We start from the raw sequence: 21,180 nt of genomic DNA on the forward strand, positions 1-21,180 counted from the left end.
TCTCGTACAATCCTGTTGTCGGGAATCAACAAACCCACAAGTGCTTTTGGGAAAAAGTCACCGAACTTTACAACGCCCGAAGGCCGACGAATACCGTTCCCCGCAACGTGAAGATGCTCCGCAGTCATTGGGACCGAACCGACAAAGATGTCAAAAATTTTTGCGCGATATACAGGGGAGAAGAGGCGAATTATCAGAGCGGAGCCAGTGGAGCCGACATTCTGAGAGCGGCGTTGCGGGTCTTCAAAGACGACGTCGGCAAAGATTTCAAGCTTGTCGATGTTTGGTCGCAAGTCCACCACCTTGACAGGTGGGCTGGCGGTGTCGAGTCGGCCTCGGGCTCGAAACGCACGAAGCGTGGCCACTACTCGTCAAGTGATGGCGGCGAAGACAACACCTCACGTGAGGGCACGCCAACCGATGATGCAGGGGGGTCTTCTTCCGGTGCACGACGTCGGCCGCAAGGGACCAAGGCGGCGAAGGCGGCTAGAGCCAGGGGGAGAGCGAGAGCGAGAGGGATGGGCCGCGGCGGACCAAGCCAGGCGGGCTCGGGCTCGGGCTCCGGCACGGGCACGGGCTCGCACACCCTAATATCCATGTACCTAGTCGCCACGATGGCGGACCTCTCAAAAATAAATCCTGGCCAAGTTGCAGCCCATATGGCCGGAATTGAGTATATGAGAGCTTAACTTGGTATAGTTGTACCACCGACTTCGGGGGATGATGATTCGCCGGCGGAGTAGTTTTTTTATTTTTTAGGATTTTAAATTATGTACTTTTTTTATTTTTTAGGATTTTAAATTATGTATTTTTTTCTATTTTTTAGGCTTTTAAGTTGTAATATTTATTTTATTTTAATGAAGTGTGTTTTTATTAATTGAATTTGTTGGAATTAAAAATAAAAAATGAAATTGAATGGATAGTTAAGAGATGGTTAAGAGATGGAGGGTTGCAGGTCTTTGTCTCTTAGTTAAGAGATGAGAAATTTGAAAAGTACAGTGGGACCCATGAATAGTCAAGAGATGAGACGGTTAAGAGACGGATAAGAGATAGCGTTGCGGATGGCCTAATGCTCCATCCGTCCGTGAAATATTGTCCAGTTTTACTATTTTGATCTGTCCGTGAAAAGTTGTCCATTCTGCTTTTTTCTATTTTTAGTAAATGGACCCTACTTTCCACCAACTTTTTAAGCTCAAATTTTATTATAAAACTAATATATAAATGTAGGATCACTGTTCCATTAACTTTTTTAACTCATTTTTTTTCACATTTCTTAAAGTTCATACCGAATTAAATCTGGACAATATTTTATAAACGGAGGGAGTATAAACATGTCACAAAACCATGTTAAATTGAACTAGAAACTGGACCGCCAAGTAACGTAGTTTTATATTTTTAGATTCCAATGAAAAAAGCTCAATAATCAAATTGGGCGGGCCCAAACATCATATAGTGTTTCCATCGCTATTTAATCCAATGCTTCATCTCCATACCTCTTTTTATAGTGAACAACAAAAAAAAGTCATTTAATAATACACTTTTCAATATCGAACTTTTATACTTATGTCCCTGTCCATGTGGTTGATATATATATATATATATATATATATATATATATATATATATATATATATATATATATATATATATTTCTTTTTTGGGGCTATTGGGAAAAATGATATCTCACGTCTAATTCAAGATGCTCATTTTTTCTTTTCAGTTTATCCCACTTAAAAGGTCAACTTTCTATATTTTTAAATTAAATCATTCACTCGCTTTATTAAAATATTCAACTATATTTTTCTCTCTACTTAATTCACCACCTTTTTCTCTTTACTTAATCCACCATCTAACAATTTCTCCTAAAATTCCGTGCAACTCAAGAATATGTACAACCTAACAACTTCTTCAAAAATCCCGTGTCATTCAAGAATGTGGACATTTTGAGTGTGTTGGAGAAAGTAAGAGTGTCCACAATAGAGTGCACAGTCACAAATCCACCCAAGGCACAGCCACAAAAACTCTTCCTTAACCACAAAACTTGTCCAACCCAATAGTGGTCACGCCACAACCAAAAATCACATTATTTTATCAATTATTGGTATATTTTAATTAGACGGGAACAAAATTAATTGCACAAAAATCAATAGAATAGAATGGAATGAAAAAAATGAATTGGGAATAGATTATTTATAGATAAAGATTTTTAAAAAATAAAAATAAAAAAGCCATAGCTCTCGGCTGTCGTCGCTCCCTCGACCCCACCGCCGCTTCCTCGCCGCAAATGCGGCTTGCACCCTTCCTCCCCAGCCCGTCACGCCTCTTGCACGTCCAGCAATAGATGGACACAGAGCCGGCGGCCGCTGCGGCCCACCTATTATGGACACTCTAATAAATAGCTGAAGTGGAGAGAATGTAAAGTAAGAGAAAGAATAATATATAAGTTGGATTTCTCTACATTATTCTCTCATCTTGTCTTATTTTCTCTTCACTTTAACTATTTATATTCATTTTATCAAAATACATGTTGAAAATAAGTCAGTCACTTGTGGCTATTTTCCCATTTTTTTACTCCTTTCTTACGAAAATAGTGTAAAGTACGTGAATTGTGATTAAATCTACCGAAAAGGTGCACATTTTTTTTTTATAGTTCACTCTTTTTTAATTTTTTTTTCGTTTTTTCACATCTTCAACGGTTTTTTCACCCGACTTTAATTACTTTGCCCCTTCTAATTTTGCAATTCGCATTTATGGTTGTGTATTTGTTGGATTGGAGATGGTCTAGCTCACAATTTTTCCATCCATTTTTCCAGGAAATTTCTTACTACAAAGGAAACTGAATTTTCAAGAAACAGCTTATTTCATTTTGAGCTTCTCCAAACTTGAAAAAACATTGCTTATTCAGTGTCTAGTGTTTTTGAAGTGAAAATGAACAAAAGTTATGGAAAAGTTTATCCTATGAATGATATTAATAATAAAAATCATTTGAACGGGCACTAACTATATAAATCTTGCCAAAAAGTGTTTTAGCGGAAGACAAACAACACGAAAACAACTCACTAATCAGCAATTTGGTACTATATGATATAGATACTGATTTGGTAGACAAACTCACTAATATTACAGCTTTGAAACATGCACACACACACTACCAAGGCAGGCATCAGGATGTCAATTTGTGAGTTAGAGAAGCAATGCGGCATTACTTAGTTCGCTATCTGGTCCACATTCTTTTCTTGCTGTCCTTCTCCTTGATCCCCTGGACTGCTGCATCTCTTGTCGTCTTCACACGTGCAACGGGCCTCTGCACCGCAATGGATGGCTTCGTCACTCTTGAAACTCCAGCCGCAGCAGGCTTTGGAGGATCTGAACGCCTGCTTTTGTAGACGCGGTGGTCGCTCACCGGAGGTGGAACTGCACCATTATTCTCAACTTCACTGTTTCTAGATAATCTCTTCCTCCTGACCTCATGGAGATTGTCATTCTCCTTGGCGTGGTGGTCGCTCACCGGAGGTGTAACTCCAACTTCACTGTTTCTTGATAATCTCTTCCTTCTGACCTCATGGAGATTGTCATTCTCCTTGGCCATAGCAGAGCCGTGACTGCCTCTGCGGTTTGCTAGACTCAAACTTCTTAGAATGCGATGCTCAGTTTCATTTGTCATCTCCTCTTTCACCGGCTGCTGTTCTTTCTCTCTCAGTTTGTCTTCGAGTTCTTTAATCTGCAATAATCACATATAAATAATAATGTTAGCAGTGAACGTGCATCCACAGGCTCGTTACAAGCTACGAATGTTGTGAGTACCGTTTGCCTCAGGGAGAGACACTCTGCATTTTCTTCCCGTTCTGTCAACTTTCTTTCGAGCTCTTTGACCTAATCATGATAGAACTTCCAATTATACATGTGACTTTTCTTCGAAACAATACTGCATGTTTTATTTATGTAAAAACAAGAGCAAGAACCTTATGTTCAAGTGTTTGAGAATTGGACTCAGATTGTTGCATTTGTTCTCTCAACTTCTTCTCAAGATCATTAACCTTAATTTGGTATGTTGTAGAATGATTTTCGTCTTTCTCTTTCAGCTTGTTCTCCAACTCCACGACCTTCAACAAACACGAGGAAACCGATAGATGGATTAATTTTCATGATTTCCAAGTTTACCTTACCTGAGCAGAGTGGGTATGCACATAAAAGTCGATATCTCTACCTTCTGTTGAAGTCTGGAACATGATTCTTCTTTCCCCTTTAGCTTCTCCGAAAGATGTGAAACCTGTTTCTCGGATTGGCATTGCAGTGATGACTTCAACTCTACTTGACCCTCCAACTCTTTTAGTTTTTCCAATTGGGTTTTGTAGAACTGATCCTTTCCCTTAGCTTTACTCTCTAGGTTATGTAGATTTTCTTCAAGCCTTTTCAAGGATTCGTCTTTGGACTTACATTCCAGTCGTGCTTTCTCAAGCTGCATCAAGAAATAGACGGAATCGATTCAAGAGATTGTTTTAAAAGCATGCACTCATTCTATACTAAATTTGATCTTTCTGAATAGCATACCATTGTTTTCATCTTCTGGAGCTCAGTTGTATCAACTTGTTTTCTAGCAGGACCCAACTCTACCCCTCTGACTCGGGTTGCAAAATTAAGTGAACTCAGAGTCTCGCTTAGATCTTTATCTGAGGGACTAATTTGTACAAACATCAATGTTTTTGAGTCACCACCTGCAAACAAGAGATACATTATGTAATTGTACAAGAGAATGGGAAATCTATCCTCGTAGCTACGTGGAGTTTATACAATCTGATGAACCATTTAAGTTTACCTAATGAATCCTGCAGTAAATGAGTCAGCTTCGAGTTCCTGAATGTTGCAACAATTAGATACCAAAGTCAGGTTTCATATATAAAGGTGTAATAACTAAGAGCAAAATGAGAAGGGCTGTCTGTTACTTCATCAACCTGTATGGTATGTGGCTGCTTTTATTTGCAAGAGCAGATATTACGTCTCCAAGAGCAGAGAGCGACCTGTTAATGTTCTGAGCTTCTTTAAGTCGGTCACCTTGCACGTCAGTTTTTGCAAGCCTCTCGCTTCCTGCTAAGTCCACAAGCCAAAGTTTGCTTTTCGTGCACTCTCCAGTAATTAGATTTTTGCTCCTTACCATAATACAGAGCATGCTGAAATGTGTGAAAAAAGAGAGAGAGATGAGACCTTATAGATAACAGGGAATAAAGAAACTAAAAGTCTGCAAAAGGCATTACCAGTGAGATCGACTGCTGTGCTCGTTCACATTATTCGATCCAACAGCCCGAGCGCTACTTCCTGCTTGTAGAACATTCCAAACTTGTTGGATATTTTCCACTTTGGCTTCAACAATTCCAGGAATATGATGTGATCCTTCAGAAGCTTGCTTTATCTCCAATCTAGAATCATTCCACAATTAGTATGTTAATTGTGTAACTATACTTTCCAAAATTGTTCAATTTATGGGAAGAAAACAACTAACTTCTTGGATGTTTCTATAGCCAGCAAATCCCTTATCTGTTCATTGTAAACTTCAAGCACACTAACTGAAATGTTGTAAGTGTTTGTTTCAGTTCTCTCATTGGCAATCTTGAACAGTTCTTCCAGGGTCCGATAATTGACTCCTCGATTCTCCTCAGTACCCTCCATTGTGAATGTCTTGCCTGTTCCAGTTTGTCCATACGCAAATATACAAACATTATATCCATCTAAAACAGAAACCACCATGGGTGCAGCATCGGCAAACACATCAACTGCTCATGTTGAAAACAGGAGGTAAGAATTTAGATATTGTGTTAGAATGATATTTTCCTCCAAAACCCAAAAATATAATAGGAAGTGCCCACCTTGATCATCTTTGGGAGTGTAAACACGATCAAACTTGAAACTCTTTTTGTTGGAGCCATTTGCTGCAATACCAAGATCTCCATCATTAGCAGCATCAAAGTCCATCACTGATGCACACCCAGCTACGACCTCAGACTTGCTTAAGGGACGGCAACGACAAAAAACCCTGATATTCCCTGATACACAGCTAAATTTTGAGAACAGATTCAAATCTAAGATACATGATAAGAGGTATCACAAGCTAACCTTTGGTCTCCTGCAACTGATTGTGGAGCTTCCGCCTCTTCATTTGCTCATCATTGTACTTAAATTTGAGATCTTCACACTGTTCAACTGCATAATGAGTCGGATTATGTTATACGCATCTCACATAATAGGTTATTTGATGTTGTTCTAAAACGTACCAAGTGCCTGAACTGCAAAAACCATTTTATTCAAGTCAGGAATGGAGTCTGCACATTCATGTGCTTCACGAGAAAGCTCCGAATGTTCTTGTTTCATGATCTGCAAAAAAAAATCAGCTTGCTTCATACAATACAATATATTTTTCTGCACTGTATTAATATGGAAGCGTCGACAAACCTTTACTTTCTGTTCTAAGTCGCTGATCGCCTTGGTCCAAGATTCCTTGTCGTGCTCATACTTGCTTGCAAGGTCCCTAAGCTTTGTGGCTTGCTCCTCTAGAGTTTTGTCTACCGAAAATTTGACAAAATTGGATCACAGAATCTTAAGTGACACAAATTACCATAAGTTCACAAATGTGACAACAATCCTAACCAATTCTTACCTAGGGAGTATGTATCCAAATAGTACAATTATAAATATAAAGATAATTGAAGGATAGCTTTTTCTGAAATCTACAAACATGTTTATTCACAACTTACCTGAGGTGAAGGATATTCTATCTGAGTAGAACAATTTGAACACGTAAAGTACTCATGAGTTGGCTGAGGGACTGCAACCAATGACAAAATGCTTGAACATTCATAGTTATCTTCTAAACTTTCCCACCAGATAGAAACATTTAGGTACAGAACAAAATACCTGAGCTTTTAGGCGCTCTCCTTACAAGATTCCACTAACTATTGGATTCCCGAATCCCCCTTCAAACCTTAACCGAAGAATCCCATCATCCTTAACAGCAGTTTCGAGCACCAATGACTTGCAAAGGTTTGTTGAACCCCACAATGGAGAAGATATAAAATTTCAGACAAAATCTGCATTGTGAACAAACTTGACTGTAAACTACAGGCACAAATACTTGAAATTTTCTCATGTAAGACAGTGAATATCGACAAGCCCCCTTTGCCTTTTCGTCTTGCATGAAAACATTGAACACCCTCATTCCTTTGGGGCCATTGACATTAATAATTTCAAAAAAATGGAGATCGATGAAATAATCCCAGTCGGAAAATTCTCAAAGCTGTAGCTGAATTTTCCCGAGTCCAGACTGATAAACGAACGAACAATCTCCCCCCCTCGGAGATGAAATCCTCTGTTTGAAATGCATCTCCGCCTTCATAAAATTGTCTGCTGTAAATTCAACCCCGAGTCTGATTTCAGCGATGTCATGGAACCAGCATTGACAAAGAGCATAATTTCATCTGATCAACAAAGAAATGAGCTTTAGTAAAAAAAAAAAACAATCTAGCAGTTTCAGAAGGCATTAACATGAACAAAAAACGATTTTTCATGAATTTCCCTCTATTTATATGTTCAAAAAGGGAAGAAGGAAGAGATCTTGAATTTATTCCCTCATCTTCAAACTTCTCATTTCCTCATTAAAGAATAGCAAAACAAAAACACTATTTAACATCAGACAAAAAAACAAAGCCACATTTCCCAAATCTTTACTTCAAAGAAAGATAGATGTTTCTAGAAAAGGAACTAGTATTCTTCAGAGAACAAAACCCTAATCTTGATATTGTTTGAAACAATTTCAAAAACATCTAGAGGGCGTACCTGTAGGATAAGAAACTGTGAAGCCGTTAGGGATTAATCTCGCACAAGAATCCCAAACCATTAGATCAGCCACAGACTCTTCCTTTTCGTCTTCTTCCATGTCTTGAGTCGAATTCTGTGCTTCTCCCAAATCGAAACCGGTGGAAGAATTGCGAATTTCTTGATTGTCATTGAACAATTGAAGTCATCATTTTGTTCCATTTTCGAATTCGGGAATTGGGGTTTTCTGATTTTTGATTAGGGAAATGGCGTTTCTTTCGCAATTTGAGTGCGCCTTTGTCTGTGTTTTGACTGTTTTCGGATGCGTTTGAATTTGATTCAAATTATATGACCGTTACTCTTTCTGGGGTGTTTGGACTAAAGTAGAATTTGAAAAATGGGGAACGATGTGATTAACTAAAATACAGGGACCGATTAACAAATTAACTTTGGTAAGCGCTAGGATCGAATGACTAATGTTTTTGTTGAAACAAATTGATTTTTAATATCTCCAAAAAAAAGTCATTATATACAATCTAATTAAAATAAAATAAAAACATTATAGCGCCTATAATAACAATTCGCAATAGATATTTTTACAGTAACAAACATTATAATATATGACTTATTTGATGATGAAAATTTTGCCATTATTTTTATATTGAGATTATATTTATTTACATGTGAAGTTTGATCAAATTCTACTTAATCATATCTATCTATACATATATAAAATGGAGTTTTATTTTAACAACTATTTTGGCCATAGATATAAATGTAATATTTAAAAATTTTAATGTAGCAGTTACAATGATTATTCTCATTGATTACTTTTAATTCACTTCATTTGATGGTAAAGTAGTATTCTATTGGAATTTGACCAAATGATGTAACCGCCTATTAGGGTGTGGCATTAAATTACCTTAATTTTTTCATCTAATAATTTAATTATGCATTATTTTCAAACACATAGTCAAAGATAATTTCAATTATTTACTCACAATTTAGTGAATGACTTATACTATAGTCCATATCTTAGACGTCAATTGCTTAATACTCCATCCGCCGTCGTTAGAGTCATTTAGAATAGACAATTTTTTAAAAAAGTTTAAAAAAGTGGGAAAAAGTTAGTGGAATATGGCCACTTGACATACTATTATTTTAAAGAAATGAGTGAATGAAATAAAAAGTTTAGACTCTATTACCATTTATGTAAAGTGGGAAACCAGACTCTTATTCAACTGATTTAAAAAAAAAACGGACTCTTATTGCGACGAGGAATAATAATCAATTAAGAGTATGGATTGAATATGATTATACCAATGATTTCTAACGTTTTTTTTTTTATTTATATCATAAATTAATATTTGTTTAATTACTATTTACTCCATTAGCTAGATAAATGTTGTGTATAGTTGCATTTGAAAGGTTTTAGACATTGTTGGTGATCTTTGTCTATAAATACATGTTCTATCATTGTGGAAACCGTAAATGAGGCGGAACATGTGTCATGTGGAGAATGAAAGACAAGAGCCAAAGAGGAAATCGGAGGTAATGGAGAGAGTTGTGCAAAAGATGATAAAAGGCAAATAACACTTTTAAATCCTATTTTGAAGATCATTCTATTTTAGTGATATTATTAGTTCATATTTAAGTATTTTCTTCATGTTAATTTGTTTTATTTTTACCGTCTAGGCTACAATATTTTTGTTTTTACAAATAAAGAAACCACATAAGTTGTTGACTATCTATAATATTTTGAACCTACAATAAGACATTTCCGTCAACTTGTCACTTTCATACTAATTTTCATCAAAAAACACCTAAAGTCAACAAATGCGAAAAAAGCAACAAAGACAAAAATCATAAAATATCACATTTGTATCTACGCACATGCATACAACATAAATCGTCAATTTAGAGATTAAGAAGAAAAATAAGGCACGGGAGATGTGGTTTGTGTTTTACTATATATGTTCTCTATTTTCATGACTTACTAACTTTTATTTTATTATTCTAATGTTTATATATGTGTGTTTTTATTGTTCATTATTTTATTTTATTTTTAGCAATATCATAGTCCTAATTATATTTTTTAGTTGTATAATAAATATTTATATCAATTGAATATTGATAGTATTTTAATATTAAAGTGTGTATGTGTTAAGGATGGTAATTTTCTTTATTATAAAGACTGATATAAGTGTTTTAATTAACAAATATTTTCATGAAATTTAAAACTTATTTAATTTTATATCTATAATTATCTAACATATTGTGACTATACCATATTATATTTTATTTTTTAATTTTATGTAAGATGTTATTTTTTATTTTATTTGAATTATTCAAATGTCTAATTAATAAAAAAAAAAAATATTTTATATTCGATAGCAATGGCCTAACACTAGTTTTGTATATAAGGCGTAAATCGTTAGTGTTATTAAAATCTAAATATTTTAATAAAAGAAAATAAAAAGAAAAAATAACATTTTATATTTTATGGAGTAAGTAAAAATTATACCTTTTATATGTAAATCTTTTGTGTTGAGATAATATTATTGACCTTTTGAAATTTGATTTAATTCATAATCATTTTTTATAGTATATAAATTGATATTTTTTAGTGTTATTAAAATCTAAATAATTAAAAAAAGAAAAAAAAAGAAAATAAAAATAACTTTTTAATTTTATGGAGTAGGAAAAAAAATTAAACCCCCTTTTATTGTTAATTTTTTGAAATAATAAATTTAACACAATTATTTAATCGTATAGTTTTCCAAATAGTATAGAGAAAAGTGAGTTTATATAAGACATAGATTTTCTTTTCTTTAAAGTGAGATCCATTTATCACTTTGAAAGGGGGTTTTTAGGAAATGGAGTATTTAGATGAGTAACTTATTGTGAAAATTGTCTCTCTAATGTTTTGTATTATTCCAATAAAGCAACTATTTTACTACTTATCTATTTAAATCATAATGCGCATTTTTTTTTTTATTTTTACCAAAATATCCTTTTTAGTTTTTGGGGTTCTCTCACATAAATAAAAAATATATTTTCTCTCCATTTAAATATAAAATAAAATCTCTTAAAAACCTTTTTCTTGGTGTGATATCTTTTTGGGAGGAGGGAAAATTTTTTTTCATGTAAAAATGTGTACAAAAGGAGCTATTTTCGGTTAAACAATTTTGTTTGTATACAAGTTTTCAATATTTTTTTTTGATTTTGTTGGGGTTTCTAACTTTTTTTTTTTCCCTTTATTTATTTGAAAAAAGGAAAAGATAGGAATTTAAAAAGAAAAATCAAGATATCTAGAGTCTAAACCAACGACCAAACCGTTTTAACTTTTAAAAACGAAAAACCTTCCCCAAAAAACATCTCAGTACACACAAAAATGCAATTCGAACAAAATTTTTCAATTCTGTTTTCACTTCCCCCAAATTCAAGGCCAAGAACCCGCCACGCCACGTAAATTTGAGACGAAGGTGTTCTGAAAATGCCTCAAAGAAGGCGTTTTCTTTACCTAAATGTGAATTCCTTTTAAGCACGTCCAACCCTTTTTTAAAATTGTGAAGCTTGGGAGTCCTCGTATCGCCATCTTTGGATGGTTCTCGTTTGGGACTACTCCTCTAAGGTGACTTCATTTTCTCCCCTTAAATTCTTCTTTTTTATCGATTGCTATTTATATTTTGTTTTTTGTTTCCGGGAAAAAATTCACCCTGCATTTATCCTATCTATATGCAAACAATCACAACATATCCATGTGCTTATCTCAAAGTCTACTATAGCATTTGTTTAATTCACCAGGTGTTGAGTCTATAAACTGTGTTTTTAAAAAATGAAAAAGGAAAAGCCCAATAGTCAAGGATTATTAGACTTATTGAACAATGTCAGTGTTTTGGGGGTTTTTGGGCTTTTTTTGTTTCTAAAATTCTATCATGTATATGTGCTGCTTGTTAATTCTACCTTGCTTTCATTATTGGGGGTTTTTTTGGTGCCTGTAAAAATTTTTCCTAGGAGGCTTTGCATTCACCGGGGTTTTCTGCACCCTCAAATGAATTAAAATAAAAGTTAGTGTTTAAAAGTCTTGAGAGTTGAGGTTATCTTTGTTGCTAGAGTGTTGGCGTTAATGCAGACCATTTCTCAGTTTGCTCCATTACTCCCTTTTTGGGGATGCTTTGTTAATGTGAAAATTACATCTTATCTAAGTAGTTTACAGCTCTCATATGTCTTTGTTAATGTGAAAATTACTTTTGTTAAGGGAAAATCTATTTTTTGCAGGGAGATTTAAGCTCTCATATGTCAGAATCAGGTAACCTATAATTGAGTGCTTGTTTGTAGTGGATAATTGTTCTATTCCTGAAGAAATCGAATATAAAGCTGTTCACGTAGTTGAAGTTATCGGGGGTGATAAGAAAAATACCCGGTACCCAGTCTGTTGATTCTGTTGAAGTCATTCTTTGATGAGAATCCCTTCAATTTTTCGGATTGTCAACAAGCATGATGTTCCCGGACATTGTTTCCATTTCCTCATAGGATTCTAGTTCTTGATGGGATCCAGGTATGCTTCACTAATTACAGACAATCACCTTAATTATGTACCATGTAATGAACATGAAAACAATAGAAATTTTCTTGAAAACAGGACCGGAAACCTAGGCCCCTTGTAAGATCTGCAACAGCATTCAGATGGGTAAGGGATTTATTTCCATAAAAAAAATCAATTTTTTTTATTCTTTACATGTATTTTGTTAACATTTCTCTGTTCAACAGGATGGTGTTTTCCTTCTACCCGGCTGTTGTGATCCGTTCAACGAAAAGGCACTCAGAGCTTGGGGGGAGCCAGCTTTCAATTCGTTGTTTGGGTGGTTAAAATGTAGGAGATCTCAGAGATGAGTTTCAGATGAGGATGTTGGCCGGCCATCCACCCAAAGGGGGGACCCCAAACCCGGTGATGAAGCTTTCTAAAGATCTTGCAGAGTCCATGGAGGATTTTCCGCTGTGCCTGGTTTTAGGAAACGAAAGGGGCGGGGCTCCGGTTTTGCCGGAGGGATTGTGAGCTTGTAAGCATTCCCCTGGCTGGAGAATTTGAGTCTCTTAATGTATCAGTAGCTGGTGGGATTTTCATGTATATGTTGCAGCGTCACAAATAGTAAACATGTTTCACTTTTTTCTAATACATAAATGTGCAGTGTTTGCCGATGCGATAGCGACATAATAAATGATATTATGAATAGAGTGAATCTATTTATTCATCTTACGGTTGAAACTTTGCGATCACTATTTTTGCAAAATATCATATCGGTCCTAAAATACTACCCAATGGCTCGTTTAGTTGCTTTTCACTTTTTGACCACATCTTGGACAAAAACGCTCTAAAAGTCTAAAGGGCATTGTTGTACCTCACTCTTCAAAAGTAGGTACTTATTTTGATATTTATGTTAATTCGGGTGATTTAAGCGTGATTTATATTTTATTCAAATAATTTTTGTTTGGATTCGTTATAGTATAAAAATTATGCATAGTTTTAATATTGGATTTTAACTTAATAAAAATCAATTTATTAAAAAGCACATATTCTTTTTCCCTGAAACTAAGATGAATCAAATAAAATGGTGATTTATAAAAAAAGGAGGGGTTTTCACATTTTAAAAATCCTTTAAAAAATTTTAAATGTCGTGGCTTTTAAGCACAATTACTTTAATATATTAATATTTAAAAAGTATAGTGATAGCGATTAAAAATAATATTATATTGTTATTATTCTATTTTATTGTCAAGTAATTTGTTTCTTCTTGAAGTTTTTCGAAAATTATTTTTAATCTTTGTAAGTTTATACATTCACAAAATTCAAACTTTCTCATTCATTCAATTGTAACCATTTACTTTTTGCGGGTAAATTTTTTGTAAGGGATAAACATAATATGTAAAATTAAAGAAGAAAAAGTAGAAAAAAATTGTGAGGGGTTTAAGCCACATCCTTCTTTTTACTAGTTTGCCATGTACACTATAACTAATTCAAACAAAAATTATTCGAAGAAAACAAAAATTATAGTTAAATCCCAACTAACTAAATATCAAAATACACCTACTTTTGGAGAGTAATGCAAAAATGTCCTTTAGGCTTTGGGGGCATTTTTGCCCGAAAATATGTTAAAAAGTGAAAAAGCCGAAACAGGCAAGTGGTATATAGTATGGAATTTGCAAATGATATTTTCGATATAGGGCCTGAAATGTTGTCGCGGAAAAAGTATAAAAGCTAAAAATGTAATTACTCTTATGAATATTTACTTGTACAAACACAAAACTGTTTAGAATTGACATTAAAATTTAGAAACGGAAGTTGAAATGAATACTTAAATTTAGTTATGTTTCCATTATGATACGACCCCACATTCGATTTCATACAAAAAGTGTGGAATAACATATAAATGGGAGTCAACCTTTACCTATGAGGCTATGACCATGGTTTATGGGTTAAGTTAGGGCTTCTTATCTTATATGTTTATCACAATAGCATATAATAGGGAGTCAACTCTTTTTTTGGGCCTCATTACAATCTTAATCTATTCTTTTTCTCTATGTCTTAAATCTTTATCAATTTACTATAAAACTTGTGCAAATCAAAGTGTATATTCTTTAGGAGGGGGAATATTATAATCACTTAACATTATTATTAGAATTATTTTAATTTTTTGCATGTATGTCTGTAAAAAAATTTGTTAATGTTAGGTTGGTAAAAGAATACTCTCTCCATAACTCCGTCCGAAAAAAAATCTCATTTGTGGGCGATACGAGTTTTAATAAGAAATTGGTAAAAACAGAGAGAATGAGAAAATAAAGTAGGTAAAGAGAAAGGGAGAGAAAAAAGTTGTAAAGTAGTATCGAGATAGGAGAAGAACTATGTAAAGTACTCCCTCATCCCCTTAAAGTCACCTTTGAGACATGAGTTTTAAGAAATATGAAAAGTTGGTTGAAAAAGTTAGTGGAATGTGGGACCCATTTTTTATATTGGTTTTATAATAAATGTGAGTGAATTGAGTTAGTGGAATGTGAGACCTACTTACTTGTTTATGGTAAAAATGAAGTGTGACTCTTTCTGACCTGGGGACGGATCGAAATGGAAAAGTGTGACTCCTAATCGGGGACGGAGGGAGTATAAGAGAGAAACATTCCATTTTTATGTGGAGTATCAAAAGTCGGTATATGTCGTACCACAAAAATACCGATAATATTAAAGTTTTGGTACTCTCTCCGTCCTGAAAAATATGAACATTTGGTTGTATGTAGTTTTAATGTATAATTGATAAAATAGGAAAGAGAGATAAATAGTAGTTAAGTAGTGCTAGTGGAGAGTGGACTCCACATCATTAGTAGTGTAGTCGATAGTGTAAACTAAAGTTATAAGTTGTAAATAAAATGATGTGTAGGAGTAATGTGTTGTTTCACAATTCCAAAATTAGAAAGTTCATACTTTTCATGACGAACTAATAAGAAAATAGTTTATACATTTTAGCGACAAAGAGAGTATATGTTAATATATGATACAACAACGGTAATAGTTTTCATATACGGTACATACCACAATTTTTTATATATTGTGATATAGGTTTGTGTTAAAATGACAACACTCTTAAAAGTACACCGCGACACCACTTATACAAGAATATTATAAACGTTACACGACAATATTATAAACGCTACACAACAATCTATAGATTGATGTATAGCTGTGATATATGCTTCCAAGAAAATTGTCAGATAGGTACAAAATATGCCGGCCGTCTTTTCGATTTTTTTGCCATGTGGCAAGCTTATTATTCGTCCACGTGTACAAATAATTGCACGACGGACAGTGGGGTCGGTGGGGTCGACCGACCCCACCGCCGTCCGATGAGGCCTGAGAAACTTCATTTTTGACCTCCGACCCAATGCAGCAAGATCTCCGACCCACCGCGATCTCCACCCCATGGTTTGGCCTTCATCTGAGTAACTAGAGGACTAATCAGTGATTGAGGAGACATTAGGAATGGGGAGAGATACAGTAAAAATAGGAGTAGAATCGGTATACTCGTAATAGATTAAACTATTCCCCACTTCTTTATTTAATACTCTCTCCAGTCCAAAATAAGTGACTTGTATTCATTTTTGGGTGTCCACTATAAGTGACATATTTTCATTTTTAAAAAGTATCTCTCTTACTTTATTCTTCACCTACTTTATTCTCTCTCATACTTTACTCTCTCCACTTTAACTTATTTAAATACCATTCTTTAAATCCCGTCCCAAAAGAAGTAGGTCACTTATCTTGGGATCGAGGAGTAATAAAATTTGATGATAGGGCATCACGGCCTATTAAAATATAAAATCAGTCGGTTTCTTTTAACATACATGTTGATGGCGTAATTAGCAACAAATGAACAAATCCGCCACTCTATTAAGTAGTATTTTACACCACTTTATCTGTAACAAAAGAATATAAACCCGCTCTATAGTATTATTACCATAATAACATGTACCAAAAAAGAGCTGTAAAATTTTTTTTTTAGGAAACCTAATTTGCAAACATTTTTTGGTAGTTAAATTTTTAACTAGCTGTTTTACAACTCCTTTTTAATAGAGAATAGAAGCTAGTTTAATAATGCTATAATTTTTAATATATATATAATAAAAATATATAACTATTTATTTAAAAATAGTTCAATAAATTGACCAATTTAAATCAAGGTTAAAAAATATAAGTAAGAAATAAAAGATTTGATCCCATACAATCCTATATTTGTACCTAATTTCAAATTTTAGTTATATTTCATCTAAAGAATGGTATTTCTTTTACAAAAAAAGAGCCGTAAAAGAAAAATCTAACAAAAATTTCAAAATGCAAAATAAAAACAAACTTCAATAAATTATGCTTCCAATTCACATAACCTCTATATTTTACTTTGTGGAGGCAGTATAGCAAAACACGTGTCATATGTACAATGAAAAAAAAAAAAAACGGCTTTAATTAAAAACAATGAATATTGATAAAACAAATGTTACGAAACTACGTCGTTTAACATCACAGCACCTAGTGCTGTGATTTCCCCACAGTAGGGGATCCTCTCCCGTTATCACCATAATTATTATTATCACCATAATTATTATATGGAGTATAAGTTATTAACCATAATTTCATTTTACTTTTATTTCATTTATTGAGTTTTTAAAATTAGTTATAAATTACCAAGTGATTATTATTTTTATAATATTTTCTTAATTTTTTTATATAAGCTGTAAAAATATGATGGGAGGTGTTTGATTGAAAAAAATCTTAATACATGTACAGAGAGGGAAACATTTAATTACTACGTACTATTATTATAAATTAAAGAAATTTTTGAATAGATTTTGTTGAATATAGATATTCCTACTGAAAATATCATTCATAAGAAGATATAACTACATGATTTGAAATATTTTTTAAATAATTATTATTAATTATGTATTATATCCGACCCTACAACTATATTTTATGGTCGATCATTAAATGATTGGCTAAGAATGATGGTATGATGTTATTTTAAGAGATGGTACACTTCTAACACTCCTGTGATATATACTAATAGCAGTATATACCTAATATATAGAGGAAATTGATCAAACTAAAACTCATTTTATACTAAGACCAATTAGAGCCATTAGATTAGGATGATCAATCGCTTAATTACGCTATGTAAGATTAATAAGATTTATCATAATACCCCATATATTTTTAAAAAATTATATTTTTTGTATTTTCAAAAGTATTTTAAAAATATATAAAATGCCAATTGATTAGTTCTTATAATTTTTTAACTAATGGATTTGATTTTATTTGATTTTGTATTTATATTTACAGGGTGGTTTGATATGTTTGGCTTGATTTTGTTAAAAATAAATTGGTGGGTAGTTATTAATCTGCATACTACTTTTCAATAAGTTATTCTAGATTTTGCATCGTTTATAGTGTACTGTATATGAGTTTAGATTAGTTAGTCTGACTGGAAATTATTTGGCCAACCAAACTTCAGAAGGAATGTTAAAACAAATAAGTACAGTATATGATCTAGAAACGAAGACAATATTTAAGCATCCTAAAGTAAACAGTAGGAAGAAATTGATTGGATACAAGAGGTTAGTGAAGAAATCGATTGAGAACAGATATTTGACCAGAGTCTCCGTTAAAAAAGAAAACTTCCAGCGGAACATAAGATACGACGAAGATGTCGTTGCTGAACTGAATCTGTAAGTTGGTTGCAGAATTTTTGTGCCCTTAGGACACGGAATGGTCAGAAGGCGATGCCCAGTTCTCATCTGCCACACCTGCGAGGAGAAAGTAAGTAACTTCCGACCTTGTAAGTGAATCCAAAATATTAGTACTATGCACGGTTAATTGAAACTAGTTATTAACGTTCGTCTGACAAGGCACATTCATGAAACATGGCGACACCCTTAGAGAGAAAGAGTTCAAGACTACGGCAGAATGTGTTGTGGTGTTGTTTCGTGTTCATGTGTATTACGCAGTTGCAAAGCAGAGGAAAATGTGAGTTTTATAGAAAATACATGTTGGTTCTTCCTGCTATAAATCAATTAGTAGTTGAGATAAAAGCTTCATCATCACTGACTTTATCATAATTATCTACAAGGAAAGCCAGTATTCAAGAGAAATATACCTCAACTATTCCTTTCCGTGGTGCATGGATTGCTAGACAGAGACAATAATCACTTTTTGTGTGTTCATAATAAGCAGGACGTGAGGCAGCTTTATCTTTACTGGCAAGCATCTCTACAAATAAACAGCTTGCATCACGATATCCCTGGAAAGTAAATTAAGGTTGTAGTATATGTTACATGGTGATGATGTAGAGAGAACTTGAAGCTCAAACTGGTAGAGTCGAGAATATAGTTATCTAAAACTCTGGAATAAGGCGGGTTTACTGGAAAACAGAATAGCATAGTTAAATTGTCAGGTACCTTCCATAAACGCACAACAACAAGAGCCTTAGTGTCTAAGAGCAAAATACGCCCAAGTGAATCGGTAATGGCAGCCAAAGAACCGCTAGGTGACAGTGTGAGCTTCTCACCCTTCCTTGGATGATCTTTCAGACAAGTCAGAGGAGAGGCTGTCACAAAGTGACATTGTCAGAAAAAGTCCAGCAACCATCTTAGATACTAAGATTGTGCAAATAGTTAGTTTGTGTGAGTTGGTCAAGTGGTAGATTGGTAATGCCTCTGGCCAGGGTTTGAGTCCCTCGTGGCACCGCTTTTAAATTTATATTCATTTGCTCATAAAAAAAATTATACAAATAGTTTACATTACTATTAGATAAGTATTATCTTCAGTGCAAAGAAAATATAGTGATTTGGAGATAGAAGCCAAAATTTACATGCAATTTTCTCACCTCGGGCAAATGGTTGAGATTTAGGTTCTGCTTTTTAGGACTGTTTGATTCGCTACGCCAAATCAATTTCCAGTGAAGCTATTGTTGAAAATGTGGCAGGAACAACTTTTGACAAGATAGCTCCCACAAGTGATCTGCTGTTGTCAACTGAAAGCCTTCAGGAAAGTAAAATCAACCAATAAAATTAAGAAACATGAATCAAGGCAATATCAAGTTTAGGTTGAAAGAGGAAAAACTCCAAAGAAAATAAGTTAAGCATTTCAAAATCTAACTAACCTAAATGCTGATATGACAGCATCATCTCCAATGGTGACTGCACAATAGTAGCGTGACTTGACTGCCAATAAAATCAGCTGAATTCAAATACCAGAATAAATTCAGAAACTTCCCAGGAAATTACAAAAATGACAGATAGAAACCACCACATTGTGGAAGAACTTCTAACTGGGGAAAGTAGACATTTAAAGGAAGTAACAGAAAACAAGAGACTGAATTTTGCTTTCATAAGTACTATGCACGAAGCATAGAATCGTTTCAGTCATCAACATGATTTGCATAGTAAGTCTAATAGTCTAATAGAGGTTCCAGGCAATACCGGTTTGACTATATGACTACCTGGATTTCCATCAGCGGGGGCATGACCCCAGTTATAGCAGCATCAGCACATACTCCATACTTGCTAACATTCCATAGTTGGTAAGGAAGGCTCCTAATTGGGTTCCCAGAACTATCCTGAAACGCATTGGAATCCTGATCCCAAAGCCGAGAGTTTGATTCTTGAAACCACTGCTGCAGCAGACTCTGCATTTCATAAAAGTTGTGTAAACAACACAATTTGAACAGACATTCATAGAGCAAAGAGAAGAAAAGATCAGGGAAAATCTCATCTTCACAAAGAACAAACTGGAAATCACTCCAACAAAAGAGAAAATCAGATACCAAGCATGGTTCAAAGCAAATGCACATAACAAAAGTTGGATGCTCAAGTAAACAACAACGAATTTGAAGTACCTTAATATCAGATCCATAAAAACGACCAACTACACCAGGCATTACAATGCAAACCTCCTCGGGCGATGTATCTTGAGTCAGATCTTGTTAATACCACGGACCCTTATCTTAAGAACCTTTCCGGATTGACAATCTGCAAAATGTACACCATCAGCAGAAAATTCAAACAATTTAAGCTTAACTCTTGATAACCATTTATTTCCTCATAAGCTCAATACAAGGTAGACATCAAGAGAGTATGTAACTTCACAATATCATTGATCAAGTGGTCATCTGCCTCACTAACGTAAACTAAACACACACACAAAAAGCGTAATACGCACCTTATTTTCAAAGCAAGCAATGAGATGTGCTCTAATTTGATCATGTAACTACTAAAATTACACAGCATTTCAACAAACAGAAACACATAAACGCGCAAACATCGGCCAAAATCGTCGAGAAACGAATAGCTCATCCAATTATCTACACCACAAAAAAAAAAAATTGACAACTAAAGTCTGTGAATGGGACCTGTCTGTGGATGAGACGACCTTGGATGGAGAAAATCATAAGATAGCCCCAGAGGTGCCGACGGCGAGAACTCTGATGTCGTCATCGAAGACTAGCCACTCGATGGCGGAGATGTACTCGGCCTCGATCGGGGGGAGCTCAGGCCTGATCTTTGCAGCCAGATTTGAATCCATAAGGGATCCGACGTTAATCGATTGAGACCAATTGAGGATGAGGATGAGGGAACGGTTGGCGAGGCGATGGAATTGGTGTCGAGGGCAACAAGGAGATTGGGGCTTTCCACCAGCCATCCTTCCTTTCCGGCGCCGACAGCCGACAGATCGGCGCCGGCTATACATCCGAGCTCCTTGGTGTGATTGCGACGCCACATTGCCGGAAATTCAGGGCATATCACTTCGACTCGCGTCGTTCTTCCTGTCGATTTTTGGAC

General features: G+C 34.5%; 1 protein-coding gene and 2 pseudogenes across 1 annotated transcript; 1 reads left to right on the forward strand and 2 right to left on the reverse strand.

Annotated features, from left to right (window-relative positions):
- Positions 1–2,981: 2,981 nt before the first annotated feature.
- Positions 2,982–7,994, reverse strand: LOC125199245 (kinesin-like protein KIN-14R). The gene is made up of 17 exons (XM_048097323.1): positions 7,825–7,994; positions 7,409–7,466; positions 6,747–6,864; positions 6,650–6,656; positions 6,445–6,554; positions 6,267–6,366; positions 6,109–6,195; positions 5,862–6,038; positions 5,498–5,768; positions 5,253–5,414; positions 4,953–5,168; positions 4,817–4,854; positions 4,552–4,715; positions 4,208–4,459; positions 3,963–4,103; positions 3,805–3,873; positions 2,982–3,721 (listed from the first exon to the last, which is right to left on the reverse strand). The coding sequence occupies exons 1-17, from the start codon at positions 7,922–7,924 to the stop codon at positions 3,215–3,217; spliced, it is 2,577 nt and encodes an 858-aa protein (XP_047953280.1). The 5' UTR covers positions 7,925–7,994; the 3' UTR covers positions 2,982–3,214.
- Positions 7,995–12,125: 4,131 nt separating this feature from the next.
- Positions 12,126–12,982, forward strand: LOC125199243 (annotated as a pseudogene).
- Positions 12,983–17,850: 4,868 nt separating this feature from the next.
- Positions 17,851–21,140, reverse strand: LOC125199244 (annotated as a pseudogene).
- Positions 21,141–21,180: the final 40 nt, after the last annotated feature.

This window comes from Salvia hispanica, unplaced genomic scaffold (genome assembly GCF_023119035.1).
Source record: "Salvia hispanica cultivar TCC Black 2014 unplaced genomic scaffold, UniMelb_Shisp_WGS_1.0 HiC_scaffold_434, whole genome shotgun sequence".
Lineage (NCBI taxonomy): Eukaryota > Viridiplantae > Streptophyta > Magnoliopsida > Lamiales > Lamiaceae > Salvia > Salvia hispanica.